This window comes from Oculina patagonica, chromosome 12 (genome assembly GCF_052425735.1).
Source record: "Oculina patagonica isolate OP01 chromosome 12, crgOcupat, whole genome shotgun sequence".
NCBI classification, from domain to species: Eukaryota; Metazoa; Cnidaria; class Anthozoa; order Scleractinia; family Oculinidae; genus Oculina; species Oculina patagonica.
This window is the reverse complement of record NC_135769.1, coordinates 3,824,285-3,850,339: the sequence shown is the minus strand read 5'-3', so window position 1 is coordinate 3,850,339 and position 26,055 is coordinate 3,824,285. Positions and strand designations below refer to the sequence as shown.

Genomic DNA, 26,055 nt, shown 5'->3' with positions numbered 1-26,055 from the left:
TACGTCTGCGACGCAGGCTATCAAGTCGCACTTCACTGTAAATAGCATTTCTAAGACCTCTTATCTGAAAGACATTTATCAGACCAACAACAACCAGTCAAAACGTTTTTATACAAGTGTGTTAAGCTATTCATTTGTTTGTAGCATGGTTGAATCGTGGTCTGTTTTCAAAAGGTGTGGTTAATGTACAGAAAACGCAATGCGAGAAAGTGTCATGTTTATTCTTGGTTTTGTGCCTCATGTGTAAATATAGTTGAAAATGGTTGGTTCAATAATTGCCAACGAGACAGCCGAGCCAAGAGGCGAGGCTGTCGAGGCGGCAGAATCATAGAGCCGTGTGCGTATGAGTGTGTAGGCAGAGAAAATCTTAAGTTCTGCGTAAGGGACTCTTTTTTTGACCATATTTGGGTGTAAGTAAACCCCATATTTGGGTTGTATAGTTCTTACCAACTGGTTCCCAGTCTCTCATTCCTTGCTAGAGAGCAAATGACCAAAATGGCGTCCACGCGGCTCGCTGTTAAAATTTTCAATGTGGTCATTCATCCCTTTACCGATAAATACACCTTTAGGGAATTATAAATCGAAAGAAAATACCCTACAGAATATTCGACCGCCGAAAAAACGAACATCAAGGTCTTTAAAGCGATGAAATAATCTTTCGACTTTGCAGTCCTTTGATTTACGATCGAAGAGAGACATGAAAATCAAAAGCGGACTGTTGACTACAAATAGGGTTTTCTTGACTTATGAGAATGCTGAAGTCGGTTAAATGCTTCATTTTAGTGTTGATTGTGTTTATAGTAATTGTTTGACCGATGATTTATTCCAAATCAAATACCGTTTATATTTTATTTGGCACGCATTTTCGCTCCGCGTAGGAATAACATCAAGACAAAGCGTAGCTCACTAAAAATACTGCATGTCATACACACAAGAAAGTCAAAAGTTTTTTGCTTCTAAAGGCAAATGTAATGTTAACTTGAATAAAAAATTTGTCTCCAAATAATCCTTGACCGTTCAAGTTTTGTTTTCTGTTCAAATTTTTAAAGTTTTCCGTAACTGAACATGCGAGACTGAAATCTGACCCGTGCATTACTGTCTCTGATTACTGAAAATTATTTTTAAAAAAGCATCTTAGCAGTTTTGATTTTGGGATTTGATTTATAAGAAGTTCTTGAAATGCAACTATCCCTTTTGTGAACGGAAACATTTTAACCCCCGCGTGTTGTATTTACAAAACAGTGATTAAACCTCATTTATTGCCTACATTTTGTGACATTTTAACGTTGAAAAGAATTTAAAGATTTGTCAAGAGTTATCAATCTGTCAATCCCGTAGCCTGCGTAGCAGACATCTGTGTACGTTTTTAGACCCCGTTTACACGGGTCCGGGCAAATTTTTGCACGGACAAAAACTTGCACGGTTCCACCTTGCGTTTACACGGGACCGGCGGAACTGGACGAATTTTTGAACGGCTAAGTGTGCAAGTTTTGGACCTGAAAAAAGCAGGTCAAATTTTTGACCGGCACGGTTCCATATTTCGTACGGACTCGTGTAAACACCCGAACCGTGCAACTTTTTGCTCCGTTAGCGCTGTTAAGGCCTGGAATCTAGTTATGTTTTGCCTGGTTGCTTATCGAAAATGAAAGATTTTGTTCCATTTTGTTAAATTTAAGATAAAAGAAGCAAAAACGTAGATTGCAGATATGAGGAGACGAGCGGCAGCAGCATGCATCGCTATTTTGGCCGGATTAGCTAGGCTTTTGCAGTACACGTTGCTGCAAATGGCTATTGTTTCCGATCTTCTTCATCAATCGAGGCATCTTACACATTTGAATTTCTTGGTAAGCATGTACAGCTTACGAAACAACCAACCGAGGAAAAAGTCACGAGCCAGAAAGCCAAAGCCAAAGTTTTTGTCTGCCGCCTTGTTTTATTTATCGCGTACTTCATCAGCTGCAACATGATTGGCTTAAAACATTAGCGATAACCAATCACAACAGAGACGTAAAAAAGCCATTCAAATGCCGCGACTGGTCTAAAATTTGCACGGATCCGTGTAAACACCACTGCAATCTGTAACAGAATTTGCACGGATCCATGTAAACAGGCGGTCCAGGAACAAAATTCATCCGTGCAAAAATTTGTCCGGACCCGTGTAAACGGGGCCTAGTGTGTTTAAAAGAGTGCGCGATCGCGAGAATACGCGCGCTGGAAACTACGGCGCCTGCTACGCAGGCTATCAAGCCTGTGTCATTTATGAACACCAGTAGCACTTTTTTAGCATATTACCTAAAATACAATTTACCATATTTTGGTCATTTCAAATATAGTTCTATCAAAAACCATTCAATATCTGTTCTTATGAACAAACATGAGTATTTCGCTCGTTGGCACTTACCGATAGGTACAACTAGTTTTTATTTTTAAAATAAAGTATTTAAAAAACGGTAACATAATAAAATCAGACATACGTGTACACATGCATGTTCTTTACACTCACTTTCCATCGGTACAACAGAAAATAAACATCGAGCCTATCTTAATTAACTAAAAGCTAATTGCAAAACGACATAAATGTATACCATATTGTTACTTATTTTAGCGGAAACTTTTAATTTCGCGAAAATGGAACGGGCATATTTCGCGGGACTTAATTTTCGCGATAAGGCCAAAAAACGTTCAAACAATATACGTCAGAAACGTTAACAATAAAGTTTCGCGGGTCTTTAATTCGCGTTATTTTGAAAATCGCGAAAATTAAGTTCCGCGAAAATAAGTAACAATAATGTATACGGACTAACAGTTTTGACTTGAAGAAGCTTGGCTGATTAATAACAATCCAGCTAAAATGACTACATTCAATACTAAATACGACAGCTTGATATTATGTGCAAAATACATTGTTACAACGTCAACTACCTTAAGCTAATAAAAAGCACTCGTCATAAAACAGTAACCTACTCCAGAAACTCACCATCCTTGCTACTGTTTGGACACCTCTCTACAGATCAGTATGTGTATGTGTCTATGATCGCTTCTATGCCTTTTACCACAAGTGTTGTTAAGGAGAACACTTAACTGTCACAAGTCGTTCATATCCACATTGGAAAAGTGTCCCAGCAATAGACCTTATCACGGTTTTCGACGCCATTTTGATGAGTAGGCAAAGCGGATAGAAATTACAGTGTTTGGGAATACGACGGCAAATATCTTTTACAAAAATTGAATTCTGGACAGCTTATCAATTGTTAAGTTAAGATACTAGGAAAACGTTTTTAATTGCCGAGTTTGAAGGATGTAATGAAGAATGAAGATGAAGTATTCAACATGACACGAGCATGGGACAAAGAAATATTCTGAGTCCCCGACGGGAATCGAACCCATGGCCTCCCAGATACCGGTTGGGCGCTCTAACCAACTGAGCTACGACAGACTCGTTGTGAGCTGAGCCATTTTACTAGGTTGATAAGTGACACGCGTCCTGCATACTGCTAGGATCAGCAATGTCGAATTCATCAAGTTTGTAGTAAATAATAAAGATGGTAAATTTTAAGCTCGGTAATAAATAATGAAGATGAAGTATTCAACATGACACGAGCATGGGACAAAGGAAAATTCTTGAAGGATGTAGCTGGGCTAGAAAGAGTTCAGTTACATTTTTAATTTTTCCATACATTTGTATGTATATTTTTTTCGCATGATTGACGCGGTTCGCAAAACACTGTAATTTCTACCCGCTTTGCCTACTCGTCAAAATGGCGTCGAAAACCGTATATTATAGCGCGGATTCCGGATTGTACAAGCAAAATCGTGTGTGGAAAGACACGGACTGAAGAAGAAGGTCCAGTTCTTTTTTCAGAATTCTTTGTTAAAGTTTTCTTAAGGGTTTTTTAATTCTTACTGTCCAATCACTACCTCGTCCCCAGGCGTCCTCGTCCTTGGTCCTGCACGCTTCGCTTGGCGTTGTGGGACTGACGTGCACGGTTCGCTTGGCGTTTTTTTTTTCCCGCCTTACCGCCTCAACGTCCGGCCAAACGGCGCCTGGGGACGAGGCAGGTCTTATCACAGATAAACACAAGCACTACAAAGTAATCACGTCAGCTTGACGTCATCAACATACGTCATGTTACTTAGCAACATCCCCTTGGAAAACCTCAGGCTAGGAAATATCCGTCTAAAAAAGGAAGTTGCTTCCATATGAGTACTGCTTGCTATAAAATGGTCTAAATGTGCCATAAAAATATAAACAATAAAACTATTAAAGGAGCCCTTGTTTGATTGGGCGTTTTATATACACAAAAAACTACGCAGGTTGTGGCATCTGTAGATACAGTCTAATCTTCAAAGAATTCTCGCCAAAATCCTGACCTGCAAATGGGTTCATCGCATTCCCCAGAAAGGCTCTCTTGCTTCAAGATCAAAAGCAAAAGAAGCAGCATACCGGGGACCTGTAGAAATCAGACACGATGGAAAATATATGGTCACTGTACACGTAGCATAGGAAAACCACTCAATGTAGTACCGTAAAGTTTCGAGTGTAAAGAAAATCGACAATATATCAATAAGCAATTCATCACCATTATCGTCATATTTGACGAGGCAGGTCAGCATTGTGTAAATTCCTTTACTTAACTAGAAAATAATTCCAAGCTGATGTGGACCTACCTGGAAACCAACTTATGCCTATAGTAGATACATTAAGTACAACATAAAATGATATTAATTATAGGTACAAATTATTTGCTATAGTTGTAATATTGGCGTAAACTGTCTTACCTGGAAGACGATTGCAATTATAGCAGTGACCGCAACGGAGTAGAGCTTGTCTCTGATTAACTTGTACATAAACGCACCCTGGCAACCCTATCGAGACAGTACGTAGTCTATAAGACATAAGGCTGAATCGACTTTTAAAAACCTCATAGAAATCAAACACGAATGACAAAATTTTTCTCGTATTAATCCGAACGCTTTAATCAGCAAAATCGCGCGCGAAATGAACATCTTTTGAAACTACACGCGCTCATCAATTTGATCAACATTTCCCAGTTTTTACCATGTGACCTCACACTTGTGGCTGATAGCGCACGATTGCTTAGCCAATCAAATTGTAGCATTTGTAGAATTCTGCTACTTCATAAGTCATAACAAGGCTCCTAAATTAAAACCAAGAAAGGCATTTGATCCGAAGAACATCGCACGAAACACTAGGCCACCGCGCACTCCACTTTATTGCACAAACCTTGGTGTAAATGTTATTTACGCTAAACTGTCTTCCGCAGTGAAAGCGTTCTTTTGGTCCTTTTACACAGCAACTGTCAGGAACAACGGATTCATTTAAAACAGTGACTTCTCTGGCAAACCTAGAGTCTCGCCAATCCGTGTAGTTGTACCAACCGCAACACTCTCTCTGTAAAAAAAAGGAAAAATTTTACCATGATGTTAGTATTTTTGTTTAGATAACGAAATATTTTCAAGAAAAGTTTTATTTGCAAATATATCAGACTTTTCCCGTTGACCCACAACTAAATTTGTCTGATTCTACTATCCTTCTTTCGCTATCTCCGAGCTGGACGCTTTTCACATTGCTGATCCTAGCATTAGCCACAACATGTCACATGAACTTAATAAAAAAGAAATCATCAATCTGCCTCTAACTCAGTGGTTTAAGTACCCAACTGCTGTGCGGTAGGTCACGGTATCGATTCCAGTCAGAAAATCGAGATTTTTCTCCTGCTTTTTTATATAAACTTTGGCCACGCCCAATCGTCAATCGAGCTTGACCAAGAAGAGTAAAGCTTAAGGCCAGGAGCTCCATAGAAAAAAAAAGCTTACATTTTCCTGCAGGGCATCAAGGGCACTAGATGGGTCTTTTTCTATTCCATAAAGCTCTCGGATCGTCTTTACCACGTCGTCAGAAAGTGTATTCTCGATCTGAAAAAGTGTTTAAAAATCAGTTGATTTGCTAGCTGATACAAAATAGAAATAAGGTGATTGGTGTGACTTGATTGTTTTACTTGTTTTTGTCCCTGCCTTGATAACTTAATTGTATCCTTTCTAATAACGTTTAAAGTTGATATGGTCATCCAAATATAAAGCAAACCTTGTCGCCATGTTTGTATCCTAAAACAGCTCCGGAAATCTCTAATCCAAGGGTCACAAGGAGGAAGAGAAAAACCTAGAATTGAAAATTAAACAGCAATTAAGAACAAATACTTAAAGGTTATTTATAGATAACAACTTTGCAGCAAGCGAAATTTTTAATAAAATGGGGTAGAATAATAATTATCAACAAGGGTTTTTTAAAACATTTAACAATAAAAATTAACGGTTAAAGTCAGCGACGTTTCGACCGATCTTCGGTCATTATCAAGCTAAGTGTAAGAAATAAAATTTGCATAGATATATATAGCTACAAAGAGGTAAAAATGTGTGAGAAATATAAATGAAGTAAAAATATTTAAAATTTAAGTAAAAACAATTTACAACGTAGTTGCTAAAAACAACAAAAGGCATGCAACCGTAAACGTTACAAAGTTTACAAAATGGCTACACCACAAGAGCATTCTTACAACAATGAATCCGCATCTGTTTTTTTGTGGGGTTTCCCAACAGCCAGCCGCACAAAACAATAGTACGACCACCAAAATAAGCATCCCAGCAGCAACGATAAGTGCAGGAGCTGATTCATAAGGAACAGAGGGTGAGAGAGCGGCGTAAGCTTTGAACTCATGCACACTCCATGAACCAACCCCAATCAACACGCAACCTAATACCTGGGGAAAATAAGTAAAATATGTAACATATCAGTTATACTTGTAACCAACAGAGATTGAACTGATGTCAACAGGAGATGAGGAGGGCAGAATCGTCGTCAGCAGAAAGGAGACCACAAGGTCTCAAAGGGTTGACTATACCCAGGGAAGGAAGGAAGGAAGGAAGGAAGGAAGGAAGGAAGGAAGGAAGGAAGGAAGGAAGGAAGGAAGGAAAAAAGGGAGGGAGGGAGGGAGAAATGAAAGCATGCATTTTTTAGTCCTAAAACTGGCTATATATCTTCAGACTTTGCTCATATAAACAGATCAGTCAAAGACCACAACAGCTTTAAACTTACAAGGTAAATGACCATGAAAACCACAATCCAGATCTTGCTGGTTCTTATACTAGCCATTGTATTCTCAGGAACTTCAGTAACTCCGTAACTCCTAAGGAAAATAAATGTATGTGACTCCTGCTCTTCAACACCCCATAACCTGGAAAGGTAACTAATTCATGTTTCTTGAACAATTCCCGCTGGTACGCCGTTTGTAACATTAATTTTCACCCTTCATGCGGAATGCATTCTATCAAAATGAAGTGCGAATGTTTTGCCCGGAGTTCTAAATAAGTGTCGCGAGAATTAACGGCGAACACAAATGACAAGAGAGTAGTCTCAAATCATCCGGGTTTTACATTTTACATTTTTTTTACATTTGCACTATTCATGACTATTGTGATGGTTGTGTGGTTAGTCGTCCGCTAAACCGTTAATGTCCATAAGGTGTAATTAATTAATTAATTGCGGTTCATGTGAAATAATTCTTGGTGTGGCAACGCTGTAGTCGGAAATGTCAGCCGTCCTCTCGTCCCACTGTAACTCGTTTTCTATTTCAATGTCTTACTGAAATCCCAACCAACAAAAAATAAAATAACAGGGACTTGTTTGAAAAATTTGGCAGCGAAGCCTAACTTCGTGTGCTTTTCAATGCGGCAGGATTCTTGTAGAATCGGTGGCTTCGGAAAACCACACATGAATCCAATTAAACTTTGATGCGCCACACAGCGCATAGTCTAGGAGGGAAACAAAGGTATCATGTAACATATGTTTGCACGAAAAGTTAAAATATCACGTTTGCTGCTTTCCAAGTCTTTTTTAAAATTCAAGTACTGAAAGTTCAGTTATAAAAACAACGGTTCAAATGATTGAAAACTTCCTTGACTACATTCTGCACTAAAGTGTCAACTGATCGGCTGCGTGTGTGACGTTTCAGTAAGGGAAATTCTTCTCCCGGATGAAGTTTGTCACACGATTTTGTGGTTTGCTTCATGCCAAAATCAATATGTTCACGATCGTTATTTCAACATCTAACAAGTAAACATAAAACAGCGTTTCAAACTGGAAATTGAATTCATATGACTAAATATAATGTCAATTGATTGACCACATTACATTCTGCACTACCCTTTGAGTCTCTGAGTTCTGATAGGCATTTATGTTTATATGTTTGCTTTCTTGACGGGGCCTTGAAATGCGCTGTTTTCTTAGAAACTGGACGATAGATTTTCAACGCACTGGAAGGAAATGTGTCCTAAATTTAATAATGCTTTTTGTAAAACTGTTTGCCTAGACAGCCATTCACTTATGTTTCCCCTCTATAGTTTTCACACAATTTGGCAAACCCAGCACGTTTTTTGAGCTGATTTTAAACGCGCCTTCCAGGAATTGGCGAGAGAATCAGATTACCAAAATTGTTCTGAGTTTTTGAGATGTTAATGAAAGCATTCAGATGGCTGGAAAATTGTCAATTCTTTAAGAACAGAAACTCATTCCTGTAGACAAGTGTCTGAGAAAACAAATAACTTGATAAAGGGAAGGTCAGTCTGAATTTTAGAGGAAGAAAGATGCAGTTGTACAGGTATCGAGGCGAGAGGCATCTTTGTATGTTCAACTGAAATAAACATACTAGTCGGAAAACGTGCGAGAACTGAATTAGATTTCAAACACTAGATGATCAGTGATGCCATCCGGCAAAAGCAATCAGAATTTGTATTAAAATGGTTGAAGCTCTAAAAAAGCTAACCTGTGTTTTCACAAGTGACAGCCGTATGAACGGGTACACAGCTAGCGTCAACGACGAGGCGTGCAACACGAAATTTCGATGCTGTTAAAAAGCTGCGTTACCACAGTTTCAGTTTGTTTGATAACAGATGCTATACGTCCGCTTTGTTCACTTTGAAGTCCTCAATAAGTTCTGTGAACGATCACATTCAGGCTTTTTCCCCTTCTGTCGTAGAATTCAACCGAAGGATGGGAACAGAAACATTTAGGCAACCAGGGAATGCGCGGCATGCGGCATTCATTAATAGCACTTTGACGTCATACAGAAACTTTTTGCTTCTGAGAAACAAAACATGTCAGAGAAAGGCGCTTTAAGGAAGATTGTAAAACACGACAAAGAATAGAAGAAAAACGCAAAAAGTAAGAGTTTTTTTTAAATGTAGCATTGTGTTCTACTTTCGTGTCCCTTCCCCCCCCCCCCCCTTATTCCACATTTTCTTATCCAAATAAAACGTAATCCAAATACAAACGTCAGATTAATTGAAAGGTTGCTGACGTCTGTTTCTGTCGTTTCTGAGAATAGCAGTGCTTGCTTTTGTTTTTAATTTGAGCGTAAGCCCAATGAGTTGTAATGCGAGGCCATGCGGTAAATTACTGTTCTTAAAATTGCTCATTATTACTGTCTTGTTCTGCAATCTCGGATTCAGAATTGAAAAAGAAAGATGTCGGGCAAATTAACCGACAACTGCCGTCTTAAAAACCAGTTTCACCCTTGACGTCAATGGAATTCCAAGAAAAATAGGAAGTTATTCCCGGAAACATTGGCTTTTATTCTAAACTAATTCGTTCTAATATAATCGTGAGATCGATCTTTTCAGGCTGATACTTGCAAAATAAGTTGCACATGCTAATCTTAGCTAGATCTATAACTCCTGAAGATAGATACTAAGGCTCCATTGTGGGGAGGGGGAAGCAGGGGGAGGGGGAAGCAGGGGGAGGGGAAAAGACGGGGGGCTCTGAGTATATCACGAGATTCAGTAGGAGCCTCTTTATTGAAAAAATTAAGCTGGAAATCTCTAAACGTGCATTTTATTATAAAGGAGCAGTAACTTTTACTTTATTTTGTTCTTCAAATTTGATTTTATAGCAGTTGTGAAAAAATATTTTATTATTATTATTATTATTATTATTATTATTATTATTATTATTATTATTATTATTATATGTTATTATCATCATCCCGTTTCCCGTTTCGTTATCTTTTTTTACCTAAACATTTGGGCAATTTGCTAGTAAAATTATTGGCTGTTTGTCAGTTATCAGTAAGGGTGTTTAGTCGTGACAAACCCTAACCCAGCACCCGGCCAGTAAATAAACAAAACTACTGACAGAGGTGTTCAATTTCCGAAAATTCATAATAAATTAACTATTGAAATAACGGGCTTGAAATTTTACTGAGGAAATTCAGTCGAAGCAAGAATATTCGTAATCCCTTGATCGAAGGCTGTAGTGTGATGTATTAAAGCGTGCGCCGACTTAAATAGGGTTTTGCAAAAGCAAACAAAACCTCTGAAACAGGGGGGGGGGGGGGGGAGCAACTTCCCACACATTCTCTTATATGAAATCTGAGCGATGCTCTCACATCTTGCAAAGCAATCATCGTGGTGGTAGTCAGCGGATCTTTTTAAGGCGCATGAGCAGCTCCTTTCTTTGTGAATTTGCCAAAACAATGACAACATGGGACCAGTGAGAGAGTTCGATTATGTTTTTATATAGTAATGAAAAAAGAAGGCTTTCTAAGTTTTGTCTTTAAGGCAGCGAAAATTTTTCCGGAAAGGTTCATGTGAAATAATTATTAGTATATGGAAACGCTGTAGTCGGAAATGTCAGCCGTCCTCTTGTCTCAGCCACTGTATCTCGTTTTCTATTTCAATGTCTTGCTGAAATCCCAACCAACAAAAAATAAAATAACAGGTACTTGTTTGAAAAATTTGGCAGCGAAGCCTAACTTCCTGTGCTTTTCAATGCGGCAGGATTCTTGTATAATCGGTGGCTTCGGAAAACCACACATGAATCCAATTAAACTTTGATGCGCCACACAGCGCATAGTCTAGGAGGGAAACAAAGGTATCATGTAACATATGTTTGTACGAAAAGTTAAGATATCACGTTTGCTGCTTTCCAAGTCTTTTTTAAAATTCAAGTACTGAAAGTTCAGTTATAAAAACAACGGTTCAAATGAATGAAAACTTCCTTGACTACATTCTGCACTAAAGTGTCAACTGATCGGCTGCGTGCGTGACGTTTCAGTAAGGGAAATTCTTCTCCCGGATGAAGTTTGTCACCTGCCTCGTACCCAGGCGCCGCGAGAGCTTTTGGCGAAGCACGCAAAGGGTCAAGGGAAGGCGTGAAAAAGCACGCAAAGGGTCAAGGGAAGGCGTGATCGGAGGCGGGGAGCGCGCTCCGCTTCTTTCGCCCTTCCCATGATCCCTTGCGATTCCGTATAAAGCGGTAGCGCCTGGGTACGAGGCAGGTTTGTCACGCGATTTTGTGGTTTGCTTCATGCCAAAATCAATATGTTCACGATCGTCATTTCAACATCTAACAAGTAAACATAAAACAGCGTTTAAAACTGGAAATTGAATTCATATGACTAAATATAATGTCAATTGATTGACCACATTACATTCTGCACTACCCTTTGAGTCTCTGAGTTCTGATAGGCATTTATGTTTACATGTTTGCTTTCTTGACGGAGCCTTGAAATGCGCTGTTTTCTTAGAAACTGGACAATAGATTTTCAACGTGCTTCAGAAAGTTCTTTCGTCGAAGCGATAAAAGAATTAGATAAACTTCGGTGATTTCTTGACATTCTCTGTCTTTGTTATTCTTTGAACGCACGATTTTGGAGTTAAAATATATCTTTCACTGCTATTAATTTCGGAACATACCTGACGAGGCTGAGATTTCAGCGAAATTAATAGCAGTGAAAGATATATTTTAACTCCAAAATCGTGCGTTCAAAGAATAACAAAGACAGAGAATGTCAAGAAATCACCGAAGATTTTCAATGCACTGGAAGGAAATGTGTCCTAAATTTAATAATGTTTAAAACTGTTTGCCTTGACAGCCATTTACTTATGTTGACCCTCTATTTTTTCACACAATTTGGCAAACCCAGCACGTTTTTGAGCTGATTTTAAACGCGCCTTCCAGGAATTGGCGAGAGAATCAGATTACCAAAATCGTTTTGAGATGTTAATGAAAGGATTCAGATCGCTGGAATATTGTCAATTCTTTAAGAACAGAAACTTATTCTTGTAGGCAAGTTTTAGAGAAGAAGAAAAAGACTTGATATAGGGAAGGTCAGTCTATATTTCAGCGGAAGAAAGGTGCAGTTGTATCGAGGCGAGAGGCATCTTTGTATGTTCAACTGAAATAAACATACTAGTCGTAAAACGTGCGAGAACTGAATTAGATTTCAAACACTAGATGATCAGTGATGCCATCCGGCAAAAGCAATCAGAATCTGTATTAAAATGGTTGAAGCTTTAAAAAAAGCTTACCTGTGTTATCACAAGTGTAACGAGATAAACGGAGCCGCAGGGTCGAAGAAGAGTCAGGCGCGCCGCTTGAATCTAAATTTTGGTGCAGTTAAAAAGCTGTGTTACCACGATGTTCTGGGATTACAGATGCTATTGTTCACTTGATAGTCTTCAAACGGTTCTTCGAACGATCGCTTTTACACCCTTTCCCCTTCTGTCGTAGAATTCAACCGAAGGATGCGAACAGCAACGTCTAGACAACCCGAGAATGCGCGGCACGCGACATTCATTAATGGCCCTTTGACGACATACAGAAAATGTTTGCTCCTAAGAAACAAGGCAAGGTCAAACATATCAGAGGGCTTAAAGGAAGATTATAAAACTTGACAAAAATAGAAGTAAAACGTAGAAGTAAGAGTATTTTTCATGTAGAGTTGTGTTCCACCCACTGACTTGTTTGATTTGTACGGTGGCCCACTATATAGTCTGCCAAGGCAAAACTTTGCCGTGGCAGCCAGTAGTGGGCCACCGTAGATTTGTCCCTCCTACCCCCAAAACCTTTTTTCCTTACTCCACATTTTATAATCCAAATACAAACGTTAGATTAACTGAAAGGTTGCTCACGTCTAGATCTGTTTCTGGGAATAATAGTGCTCGCTGTTGTTTTAAAAGGGGCTAGGTCACGGCATTTTAGGTAATTCTATTTATTTTTCGTTAAAAGCTCAAAACAGTTCAAACTGGCAGAGCAAAAGTCTTTTATTGGCAAAATCACGGCCACATAATAAATAAGGATGATTTTCGAGCATGGGCAATGACACTTTCATACAAATTGAGATAAACTTGAAAAAAGTCGGGCCGACGTTTTTCAAGTTTACCCGAACGCAATCCGTTTTAATCTTCTCGAATTTTGCCCAACCATGCCCCTTTTGGGCCTTTCTGTGTTTCTTTTGAGTTCTTCTACAGTTTTAAGCTGTTATTGTGATATTTCAGTCAATTCTATGACCAGTTGGTCAGTACCGAAACTGCCTAAAATTGCGTGACATAGCCCCTTTAAATTGAGCGTAAGCGTAAGCCCAATGAGCCGTAACGCGAGGCAATGCGGCAAATTATTATTCTAATTAATACTGTCTTGTTCCGCACTCACGGGTTGAAATGAAAACGAAAGGCGTCGGGCAAAAACAAGTTTAACCGGCTACTTCCGTCTTAAAAACCAGTTTTGTCCTTGATGTCAATGGAATTCCAAGAAAAAGAGGAAGTTATTCCCGGAAACGTTGTGTTGGCTTTGATTCTACACTTATTCCAGGGCCGTAACCAGATCTTGCTAGGGATTCTGGGGACATGCCCTCCAGGAACGTTTGAAATCTTGAAGCTCTGAAACTCTTTCAGAGACATTTTTCATGAGGTATTTCTTGAGAAAATCAACCTTTTTCAACTCGGGATTATGTTTCCAACAATACATATTTAATTTTATCCACAACGGACAAATACGTATCAGGCAACCTCACGATCACATAACTCAGTCCAGCGAAATGATATCAATACCCAAAGTAAATATGCAAGTTGAAAAGGACACGTACCCTATTCCGAATTTAACCTGGTGTGATGTTCCACATACAAGTACACTGTTATCCGACAGAGGAGTCTTGTGGCCCTATTAGGGGTTATCGGTATACGGGATATTACGGTAAAAAAAGTTAACGTGATACGGGATGATGATTAAAAATATTTATACAGGTTAGTCACTTCAGTTTCACAACTGCTATAAAATAAGAAAGTTAAAAAATGAAAAGTAACAACATTTAAAATAAACAACTGGCATAAAAATTCTTAAATACAATATAATGTTAAAAATGCTACAGATTATGAGTTAAAAATTACTGCTCCTTTATAATAAAATGCACATTTAGAGATTGCCAGCTTAATTTTGACAATAAAGAGGTTCCTGCTGAATCTCGTGTTATCCTCAGACCACCCCCCCCCCCCCGCCGCACCCCTCCCTACAATGGAGCCTCAGTATCTATTTAGATCCGGATAAGATTTGTCTGTTAAAATTTTGATTTTGGGCAATTTGCTAGTAAAAATATTGGCTCTTTGTCAGTTATCATTAAGGGTGTTCAGTCGAGCCAAACCCTAACCCAGCACCCAGCGAGTAAAAACAAAATAATACTGACAGAGGTGTTCAAAACAATTTCCGTAAAATTCATATTTGGTCGGGAATTTATTAACTATTAAAATAGTGACCTTGAGATTTTACTGAGGAAATTCAGTCGAAGCAAGAATATTTATATTTCTTGGTCGAAGGCTGTAGTAATGTATTAAAGAGTGCGCCGACTAAATGGGGTTTTGCAAAAGTAAACAAAACCTTTGAAAACATCTCTTTGCCGGGCACTTTCCAGCAAAGCTAATCGCTCATGTTTTAGTACTTCTACGAGACTTCCCCGAAGACCAAGTTTTCTCAGTATTTTTCAAAAACTTTTTCAATGAACGGTTAAAATTCTGCTTTGGTACATCTTCACGTTTTTATTATTTATTGTTTTTTTGCAAAATAACTTACTACTTGCTGAAAATGATGAAAAAATCTTTTGGCTTTCCAAAAGCATTCTTCTGTGTTACGCGTGATGTACTGTTTTACCTCAAAAAGTCACGCAAACTTGAGTCACGCGAAACTCAGCATCAAGACTGGCTGCTATTTTGATGTTGGTTACATGGCACAATAGGAGCAAACGCCTAGAATTAAAAAAAAATCTAGAATTAAAATATTCAGCATTTTAGCTATCCTGCGTCGCAGACGTAATCTAACCCCGGCTAGTTATAAAGATTTCAAGTTTACGGTTGAACTTTTGCTCTGTGACAACAATGCTTTCAAAAATAGACAAACGTCATGTGATTAACACGCGATGATATAAAGGTCTTGCGTTTTCGCTTTCGAGTTCCTTCCCAGATAATTGCATACAAGACTTAACTTCTTCTCCTTGGTTGGCCCGCTGCATGTACTCCACTGAATTGCCTCTAAAACAGTGGGTATAATTAAAATATATTACTGATACGTCGGTTCTATGTACTCAGTCGCAATCCTGCATTGTCGTACGTATGCATGAATATACTTCTGATATCGAACTCAAAGTACAGTTCGTTCGCTTAAAAACGGTATCCAATTAAATTACATCGATTAGTGTTAGTTTGTTATTTCATTGTACCCCTGAACACTTACAAATAGTGAGAAATCTCGGCACTTCTAATTTGTATTCCTTGTTGCGGAAATCACGGGAAAGAATTAAGACTGTCAATGAAGGCATGTGACTCTGGAGGGTTATTGCTGCAGACATGCAGTGGTCTCAGAGGTTTTCTTTATCCTCTATTTTTTAATAAAATGAACAAACGTTTAAAAGGTGAATCGCGAAAAGGAGGACTCTGGTCCCTGTGACTGATCTCAGACGTCTCTCAGACTTCCCTCGCCGCGCGCTTCACGGCTCCAATATTTCACAAGTTTAGTTTAGAAGAGAGTTCACGAAAACCCCTGGTACAAGAGTCCTATCAAACGAAGATAAGGAGGCAGTGGGGAGACTAAATAACAGCTTTAAATATTTGTACTAGACTACTAGTTACTTTTTTTGAAGTAGAGTGAAACATTAAATAAACACTGAGTATTCTAGAACACGAAATTCAACTCCATTGACCTAAGTTCAACTTTTTTTGTTGTCACACAAAACACGCAAGCACTACAAAGATACATCACAACCAACAATCTTTCCTGTATTCGCAAATTATCACCATCTTTGGCAAGCTAGGAATACCAAAGCTTCTCTGCTTCCTCCCAATGTTTCATTAAACATTTTCTGAGGCAGCAATTTTATCTTTGTTCATAGTTGATTGAAATACCGAAATGTCAAAGGTTCAAACTGACTAGGCCATCCCAATAAAATGTTTCGTTTCCCATCGCCCGACCGATCCATTTTTGTCGAAATGTAAAAAAAAAATAATTTCCAGATTCACTAGTCAAATAGGCAAGTACTTTAATTTACAAGCACACGATCTTGTTTTATTTACAACAATTGGTATGATGTGATGTCCTTGTCTTTAATTAACATCGATACTAAGTTTTTTAAAGGCTGTTTCGTGCCAAGGGCATTAACGATTGTTCCAACATTCTCAGCGTGATTGACTGAAACAAAATCTTTCGGTCTTGCATCCCCTGGCTTTTAAATGAACCCAGACCCCTCAAAGTATTCATTCTTTTTTCTTTCTTTTTTTTTTGCCCAACCGACCGACCCACCATCACAAGAGACGAGGCGATGTGAAACGAAACATTTTATTGGGATGGCTTACTGTTCGTGGGTGGGTGGGTGGCTAAAAAAATTGTACTTTGTACCAGGTCCTCTGTTGATAACAGTTGTTAAAGCAATAGAGGGCTTTTCCGTGTTTACATAGCCTCATCTAAACACGAAGGGGGTTGGGAGCCCGGGGGGGGCACTCCAAAAAGCTTTATACGGGGAGGCTCCGCCCCAAGCTTTTACCCCTTACCCTTTTATATACCATTTTGACAGAAATTGTACCCCTTTCGTATACCTTTTACTGAAAAAAGGTACCCCTTTCATATACCTAAAAGACATGGCACATACTTAAAACAGGACGTTTTCTTGTCATTTTCATGTAGCGCTTAATAAATTAAAATAATGCAGCCAGCCAGCCGAAATATTTTAATTCAAGGCCCTTTTAAAAACCCAAATGACGGATTTTCATACCCTTTCATATACCAAAACTTGTGAAATCCCTACCCTTTTATATACCTGAAGCCTAAAAAAGGTACCCCTTTCGGGCGGAGCCTCCCCGTATAGGCAATTATATGGAGTACCCCCCCCCCCCCCGGGGTTGGGAGAATTCGAGACAGTTATGCAAACCCGTTTCGTGTGCGTTTTCCTTTACATTTTTTTTTAATAAAGAATACTTTAGAAAGAACTTAATTGTATAAATACTAAATATTTAAAGCTGTACTTTACTGCAAAAATTAACTTAAAAAATGTTTACGGCGTATTCTGTTACATATTTTGTCGTTTACTTGAGCTCCCTCGACGAGCTCGAGGTCGTCTAGCTCGCGATCATCGAAGCAGAAAAGCGCCGTGGTTCTGCTTTCTTTTGCATTTTTACCGAGTAAAATATTGTCAAAAAAAGTCCGCGAAATATTTATCTCGAAACTGTATTGAGATGTGAAATTATTTGACTGTTATATATAAAACGAAAACAGGTTGCCGGATTTTTGAACTAACCAAATCGCAATTTTGATATACATATCGCAGTTGTGGACATATAAATTGCACTTTGGATATATATAATATAACGTGGACATAAATATGGCAACTCAGTACATAAATATCACTCTTCGACATTTTGATCCTGTTTGACAAGCATACCAGACATTACCTTAACGCGGTGACTCTCTCGTTCGGAGGGGCTTCTGATTACACAGGAGTGCGTGGGAAAATTGGGCAAAGGAAAATATAAGGTGTTTAGTGGACGTCCCGCTCTATGATCCCCTCAGGATCCTCAGCAAAAAAAATAGACGCCAACTGACACCTGGATTAACGCGTGCACTTATCAAAATTCGGACACACATTCACGTGGAAAATGGAATGTATTTAAGCTAACATTAACATTTACACAACTTTATTTAGACACAGTTAAAACATCAGTAAAAATAAAAAAAAGATCTTTAATACCATTTTACGTGTTTGCCGTGTGGGTGCCCGTTGAAGAGTAAGACTCATTGATTCCCTTCTAAAGCTTGCACGGGTTAATGGCTTACGTAGTTTAATTGGCAGTCCATTCCTGAAAGAACAGCCCCGGAATAGCCAACACTGCGTTTAAGCTATTTAGTTCTTGGGTTTAGGTATACGTACTTGCAGGATGTTTTCAGAGTTACGCATACTGTAGAAAAAATAACGAGCAGAGAACAGATCTTGCATGTATGCGGGCGTTATTTTGTTTAGTGTTTTCAACATGATAACTGCCTTTTGTTTTGTTCGGCTAACTCAGACCCTGTCCCATCCAAGCATATCAAGGAGAGGATCCACATTAGCACTTAGAAAGTGCGAAAATCTTAAAATTCGACTGCGTCATTCACGAAAGTTGCTTTTAATCCGCAAAGAACTTAAACTAAGTTTTAATCATGAAAACAAACACACAAACGTTAGTTACATTACGTCTCACTCAAAAAGTGTCAGTTGTTTTAAAAATACGTCGAAATGTCGTATTGTAATAAAAATTGTATTTCTTATTTAGAAAATCCTTAGGCAGGTACAAAAACAAAGGACATGAAACTTTTGTTAGAGTTAGCAACTGAACGCACACACAAATAGTAATTGGCTAATAAGAAAGTTTCATCTTTACAAAGGACTGAAGCCAAACATAGAAGGTGACCCAAGCTAAATATGGCTGCTGCAATGGAATACACTGAGGAGCAACTGAACTACTACCGGATTTGTTACGTCACCACTGATATACTAGCTGAGGGTCTACGAACAGTATTCAAACAAGAATGGGACAATCGTTTCAAGACAACATTAGGAGAGTGGAAAGATGTACCACGGAATGGAATGGACTTCTACAACGGGGAGTCTCCCAGGAACCAGAGAAGAAATGCCCATCTCTTAGCTACCATGATTAACGGAGATAGAGCGGAATGGGATTGCACCATGCTGTTTTACGCCATCCTATTCTCAGATTGTATTCACAGTCTTAATCCCCTGGTCAAATCCAATGTTGATGATCTCAGAAAGTTTCGTAATGAAGAATTTGCTCACATGCCAAAAGGCCATCTTTCAGACCCAGACTTTCAAATTGCCATTGGTAAAGTTTATGCCGCATTTCAAGGACTCGGACTCTCTACCTTGAAAATTCAAGATATCAGAAACCAGAGAAGCTTTCCCACGGAGGAGTTAGGAGCTGTCTTGAAAAAGGTTGATGATTTGAAACAGAAACTTCAAGAAAAAGAAAAGGAACTTCAAGAAAAAGGAAAGGAGCTTCAAGTTAAAGGAGAGAAACTTCAAGAAAAAGAAGAGCAACGACAGGTCCTTGAAGATCAGCTACACAATGAAATTTCCTCTTTTTGTATTTTCCCTCCTAACCCAGGGGGGGTACTCCGTCTTGTAAATGACGGGGATGATCGAATGGAGGCAAAACCCAGGACCCAAAAAATCCCTAAGTCTTCCGACATTACCCAAAAAAATCCCTGGACCAAAAATAACCCCCAAAAAAATCCCTTGTCAAATTACCCCTAAATTGCCAGGAGCAGCAATAACATAACACAATAACGCCTGTTTTGTTTATTCATCATACCATAAAAACGCCAAGGCCGCGCCAAGGCACTTTAGTTCGTTTTTAATACCCAAAAAAATCCTCTATCTAAATCAAGTCACCCAAAAAAATACTTGCCAAATTTTCCAACCCAAAAAAATCCCGGAATCGAAAATTTCAACCTCAAAAAATCCTTCGATCATCCCCGTCATTTACAAGCCAGAGTACCCCCCCTGGGCCTCCTAAACCTTCACACGACGTCGCAGGTCGCGATTGTGAGGTGGCCGAAATTACACAACAGCTCAAACAGCTGAAAATCGCTAATGAAAACAGCTTAAGTTACCTCTACGTCTCAGGAAATCCAGGAAGTGGAAAATCTCAGTTGGCAAGCCTCGTAGCTAAGCAGTTCTACGACCAAGTCAAAGAAATTCCGTGTGCTGCTTCATTTGTAATGACTCTGAATGCTGAAAGCCCGAATACACTTCTGGAATCGTACATCTCTTTCGCACGACATCTTAAGTGTCCTGAATATGCAGTTTCAAACACAGTTAGCTCCAAGGATTTGACAACAGACGAGAAGATCACCAACCTGAAGACGTTAATTACCACAAAAATCGAGCTTTACACGTCGTGGCTACTGGTAATCGACAACGTCACTAGCATATCACGTGTGCACGCTCATTTGCCGCAGTCTGGAAGGGGCCAGTTACTAATCACAACACAGGACACTACGTCTATCCCTTTGACAAGCTCCTCCATTCAACACATCTCAGTTAGTACAGGTATGGATCCTCGTAATGCCAGGAATTTATTAGCGATGCTTTCTGGTATCACTGACAGCGAGATGGAAAAACAAGTTGCGCAGGCGTTGGACCACCAACCGCTTGCCTTAGCCAGCGCAGCCACCTATGTCAGACAGGTTCGACAGAACAAAATTACTTCTGATTTTGGCTGGAACGACTATCTAGAAAAACTGGGAAAAGGCCAGCGAGGTACCACCGAGACCATTCTTGCTGAGACCAACCCAAGCTACCAGAAATCTATGACCGCTGCAATAACACTTGCCGTAGAAAATGTGATGTCATCCGACAAAGTTATTGATCACGCGTTCAGCTTCCTCTCTGTGTGTGCGCCGCAACCGTTAAGCCTAGACATCTTGATCAATTACATCCTCAACGTAGATGAACGAATTAGAGACAAAGAGATGATAAGTGTGAGGATCCAAAGATGCTCACTGTTGTTATTTGAAGAAGAGGAGAGTGGCGTCTTCATTCGAGTGCATCAGGTTGTGCGCGATGCCATTTTAATGGCATCGCGCACTGAAGATCGTCCGATGAGTCAACAACTTCAATCCGTAGATGCAGCCGTTAGATCATTCAGCCAGTTCATAGAAGATAACTCATTAGTCGATTGTGATGACCTAGATTCTCTTGTAAACAGCAAGCACATAGTTCCTCATTTAGCGATCTTGATAATACGAATTGAAAATCTGCTTCGTAAACGAGATATTTCTCCAGATGCGCAAAGAAGTGTAATAAATATTCAACATCATCCGCGTTACTTTCAAAAACTTGGCACAATGTGTCGAAGACATTGCGCATTCGACGCAGCAATGAAGTACTTTGACCAAGCATTAGAATTAGTACAGTGTAGTGACGAATGTAATGACGAAGATATGGCGCTTGCCTACTATAACATAGGCAGTATCCATTACGACTTGGGTAATTTTCATCAGGCGAAGAAGCATTTCAAAAGTGAGCTATCCATTCGTCTCAATAAGCTCGGACCTGACCATGTTGATGTCGCATGGACTTACAATAACCTGGGCGCTATCCACAGTAAGCTGGGTAACCTGGTGCAGGCAAAAGAGTGTTACGATAGTGCACTTACAATTCGTCTGGAAAAGCTCGGACCTGACCATGTTGATGTCGCATGGACTTACGATAACCTGGGCGCTCTCCACAGTAAGCTGGGTAACCTGGTGCAGGCAAAAGATTGTTACGATCGTGTGCTTACCATTCGTCTGGAAAAGCTCGGACCTGACCATGTTGATGTCGCATGGACTTACAATAACCTTGGCGCTCTCCACAGTAAGCTGGGTAACCTGGTGCAGGCAAAAGAGTGTTACGATAGTGCACTTACAATTTGTCTGGAAAAGCTCGGACCTGACCATGTTGATGTCGCATGGACTTACAATAACCTGGGCGCTCTCCACAGTAAGCTGGGTAACCTGGTGCAGGCAAAAGAGTGTTACGATAGTGCACTTACCATTCGTCTGGAAAAGCTCGGACCTGACCATGTTGATGTCGCACGGACTTACAATAACCTGGGCGCTCTCCACAGTAAGCTGGGTAACCTGGTGCAGGCAAAAGAGTGTTACGATAGTGCACTTACAATTTGTCTGGAAAAGCTCGGACCTGACCATGTTGATGTCGCATGGACTTACAATAACCTTGGCGCTCTCCACAGTAAGCTGGGTAACCTGATGCAGCAAAAGAGTGTTACGATAGTGCACTTACAATTCGTCTGGAAAAGCTCGGACCTGACCATGTTGATGTCGCACGGACTTACAATAACCTGGGCGCTCTCCACAGTAAGTTGGGTAACCTGATGCAGGCAAAAGAGTGTTACGATAGTGCACTTACAATTCTTCTGGAAAAGCTCGGACCTGACCATGTTGATGTCGCACGGACTTACAATAACCTGGGCGCTCTCCACAGTAAGTTGGGTAACCTGGTGCAGGCAAAAGAGTGTTACGATAGTGCACTTACAATTCGTCTGGAAAAGCTCGGACCTGACCATGTTGATGTCGCATGGACTTACAATAGCCTGGGCGCTCTCCACAGGAAGTTGGGTAACCTGATGCAGGCAAAAGAGTGTTACGATAGTGCACTTACAATTCTTCTGGAAAAGCTCGGACCTGACCATGTTGATGTCGCATGGACTTACAATAGCCTGGGCGCTCTCCACAGGAAGTTGGGTAACCTGATGCAGGCAAAAGAGTGTTACGATAGTGCACTTACAATTCTTCTGGAAAAGCTCGGACCTGACCATGTTGATGTCGCAGATACATAAAATAATCTAGGCGTTCTCCACAGTGACCTGGGTGACCTGGACCAGGAAAAAGAGTGTTATGACCGTGCACTTACCATTTTTCTTAAAAAGCTCGGACATGATCATGTTAAAGTAAGAACTGTTCAGAATCTTTTGGCTAGTATCGACCATTTTCCGGCGGTTGGTCGAAAGAAAGATCGTCATGTTCGTAGAGTAACTTGCACAATTCTTTGACTGTGTAATTCCAATATCTATATTCAGTTTAAAGCAAGTACGTTAATGTTAAAGTTGTTAGGATTCTTTGTGACTGTGTGGTCAGTAGAAAATACAGTCATTGAAACTCCGCTAATAGGGACACAATAGGAAGCACATAAACTGTCTGCATTTACATTTAAAGGAGGGGTTTGACCCTGCCTTTGAATCTTGCATAATATGTTAACGTCGTTCATGGACACTTCAGAAGCGTGAAAATGTTTTTCTCGCAACTGTATTCTGTAACGTCAGCTTTTGAATGCGTGTTCATACGATTTTGCTAAAATTGTCGATTTTCTAAGCTGGACCACAAATCTTGCTATATTCTTTCAAGAAGGGGATACTTTAAGGCGTGGGGGGGGGTGGTGGAATACCGCATAAGATCATAGTCAACCTTGTGTCTGGTGGTGTTGTATCGAGGACGAAAAGAGAGGGAAAAACAAGCGGCAGAACCATGAAAGAAAAAAACACGACTTCTAACTTGCTATCAAAACAGTCAAATTGTAGATTAATTAAAGCTACTTACTAACAATCATTTACTATCACGTATATAACTCATGTGACAAAATACCGTATTTATTCGATTAAGGGGCATTACATTTTTTTGGACCTTGAGAGTGGGCGCTTATTCGAGGCTGGGGGCTGGTTAAATTTTCAACATTTTAGCAAGTAGTAAGTTATTTTGCAAGAAAACAATAAATACCTGTAATAACAAATCCTGAAGATGTACCAAAGCAGGAGTTTAACTGTCCGTTGAAAGAAGTTTCTGTGAAATACTACGAAAAATCGGTCTTCGAGGAAGTCTCGTAGTAGTACTTAGTCAATTTCAATCTCATTGTCACTCTTCTTGTTCACTAGTTTTAATTTTTTTTCGGGGGTGGGGTTGGGGTGGCGCTTATTCGAGGTTGGGCGCTCAATCGAATAACTACGGTCACGCCGTTTCATAATTTTTCCGAAACCACTAGGAACGCGATCATGATCTGAAAAACGCGAAGGATAAGCTTTTATACTGGCTTTCGTCAACCAAATCGCTAAGAAAATGCGTCCCGCAGGTTTTGAGAATACCGCAATACCGGAACTCAAGATTAAAATTATACCGAAATACCGCATAAAAACTTGGCCAATACCGTAATACTGCAAACCCTAAAGTCCCCTTCTTTAGCCATTGCTTGAAATGACGTCGATAAGTACAGTCGCAGCTCTTTTTTAACTCCTATGCAAACTCCGTATTTTCCCTTTGAGGCTTAGTTCACACTAGCGACATAACGACATAAAGGCAAGGTCACGCAAATGCAAAAAGCACCTCCCATTGTCGTTTTATGTCACCAGTGTGAACAGCATAACATAACGACATATGGAAAGAACTGAACTTTTCTTTGTGTCACTAGTGTGAGCCAGGCCTAACTCCGCTATATAAAAAACAGGGGGGTCGTTGTACCTTGAAGGTAAAATGACCCCCCTGTTATTTATGTCACTAGTGTGAGCTAGGCCTAACTCCGCTATATAAATAACAGGGGTACCTTGAAGGTAAAATGACCCCCCTGTTATTTATGTCACTAGTGTGAGCCAGGCCTAACTCCGCTATATAAATAACAGGGGGGTCGTTGTACCTTGAAGGTAAAATTTGTGGATCGGTACCGCTAAGGGTGCCAAAACCTGAAACGACCGCCGCTAAAGTTGTCACGGAGTTGTTAAGTAAATAACTTTTATTTCTGAAGTATTTACTTGAAACTGTAATCCAGAAATCGGTTAATATCGCGGATGACTCTCCTTTTGACAGCTCTTCGTTGTCATTGTTGTCCCCCGTTGTCGTTATTATAGCTTTTTTTAGAATTGGTATCTCTCAGGAGTTAGAATGAATTAGGACCACGCCCATAAAACAAGGTTCTCGTACCTTTTCTGGGTGTTTCTATATTTTCCGACGAGCACTCCCTTCATCTTTATAGAGCGGTATCCCCGTGGAAGCGATCACAGGTTAAGTGTATTCATTGTTTATTTTCGTACACCTTATGTAGAGATATACAGAGATTTAAGACATTTTATGTAGAGATTAGTAAAAATTAAACGTAGCGTTTTGAGTACAAGACCTAATGAGTATCATAATTAGCCACGATTCTTTGTGGGTCATCTCGTTTCTGATTCTAGACATACAACGTCTGTAAATAGTTTTAAATCGAAGGTCGTTAATAGTTTTTAATATTTTGTTGTATTAGTTTTATTTAAATTTTAACATGTTTAATATCCTATGTATTAGATTTTATTTTGATAGTTTACCGTTGGTGTGATATCTTAAATTTTTCACCTACTTAATAAAGTGTAGATGTAGACGATTTTCATATCAGCGTGGCTGTATTTAAAGTGGTTCTTCTAGTTTCTTCTCCGAGACTCGATCTTCACTTTGAATATCCTCGTGAGTCGTGCTGTAGCTATCACTGGAAAACCGAATTACCTACTTGCGCGAGTTCCGGTGTTCTCCGCATCAAAAATCACCACGTGTCGTGAACTACAACATAAATATTCCGACCGCCAAATTTCTGACTTTCTAGAATTTGCCGAAAATTCCTGTTGGCCGGAATAACCTAAGTAAGACCAAAATCCAAAATTTTGACCTCTAAGCGAGACGTAGATTGCATCAAGTCGCCCTCTATAGGCGAGCGTTGCCGTAGCGAGCCGAAAAGCGTCGCGAAGGACTTTGAGAAAGTCTAAGGGAATTGAAAAGAATCTCTGTCTCGTTCTTGTTGTGTTATAACCTAGGGGACTGGGGAGGAGCACATGGTCTAGCTATCCAACATGGCGTTTATTTCTCTCCTACTTCACTTTGAATATCCTCGTGAGTCGTGCTGTAGCTATCACTGGAAAACCGAATTACCTACTTGCGCGAGCTCTGGTTTTCTTTGCATCAAAAATCGCCACGTGTCGTGAACTACAACATCGTTATTTCCACCGCCTATTTTGTGACTTTCTGAATTTAATTAGCCTGCGAACGCAGACGTATTTCTGAGTTCGCGTCTCCCCACCGAAAAGTAATTATTTATCGGCGGAGAGAGGCGACAGCTTAAAATACGTCTGCGTTCGCAGGGTAGAATTTGGTTGGCC

At 39.7% G+C, this 26,055-nt stretch overlaps 1 protein-coding gene and 1 pseudogene across 3 annotated transcripts; one reads left to right on the top strand and one right to left on the bottom strand.

Annotated features, from left to right (window-relative positions):
* Positions 1-138: 138 nt before the first annotated feature.
* Positions 139-12,648, bottom strand: LOC144631840 (tetraspanin-9-like). 2 transcript variants are annotated; one of them, XM_078490415.1, is made up of 8 exons: positions 12,385-12,648; positions 7,115-7,205; positions 6,576-6,779; positions 6,107-6,181; positions 5,839-5,937; positions 5,246-5,413; positions 4,780-4,866; positions 139-4,451 (listed from the first exon to the last, which is right to left on the bottom strand). In XM_078490415.1, exons 2-8 carry the CDS (start codon positions 7,169-7,171, stop codon positions 4,338-4,340), a joined length of 804 nt encoding a protein of 267 aa, XP_078346541.1. In that variant the 5' UTR covers positions 7,172-7,205; positions 12,385-12,648; the 3' UTR covers positions 139-4,337. The 2 variants fall into 2 exon arrangements, with proteins under 2 accessions (XP_078346541.1, XP_078346542.1); XM_078490416.1 differs by lacking the exon at positions 12,385-12,648 and adding an exon at positions 8,841-9,075.
* Positions 12,649-15,145: 2,497 nt separating this feature from the next.
* On the top strand, positions 15,146-25,289 carry LOC144631899 (uncharacterized; annotated as a pseudogene). Its single transcript, XR_013566811.1, has 3 exons — positions 15,146-15,380; positions 18,752-19,474; positions 19,891-25,289. The product of XR_013566811.1 is annotated as an uncharacterized LOC144631899 (transcript).
* Positions 25,290-26,055: the final 766 nt, after the last annotated feature.

Excerpts from the sequence above, each read along its gene's own strand:
- LOC144631840 (XM_078490415.1), bottom strand. The coding sequence starts at position 7,171 with ATGGCTAGTATAAGAACCAGCAAGATCTGGATTGTGGTTTTCATGGTC. Across the intron at positions 5,414-5,838 it reads TTGATGCCCTGCAGGAAAAT|AGAGAGTGTTGCGGTTGGTA; the intron begins GTAAGCTTTTTT and ends TTTTTTTTACAG. Across the intron at positions 4,867-5,245 it reads TAAATAACATTTACACCAAG|GGTTGCCAGGGTGCGTTTAT; the intron begins GTTTGTGCAATA and ends CTGTCTCGATAG.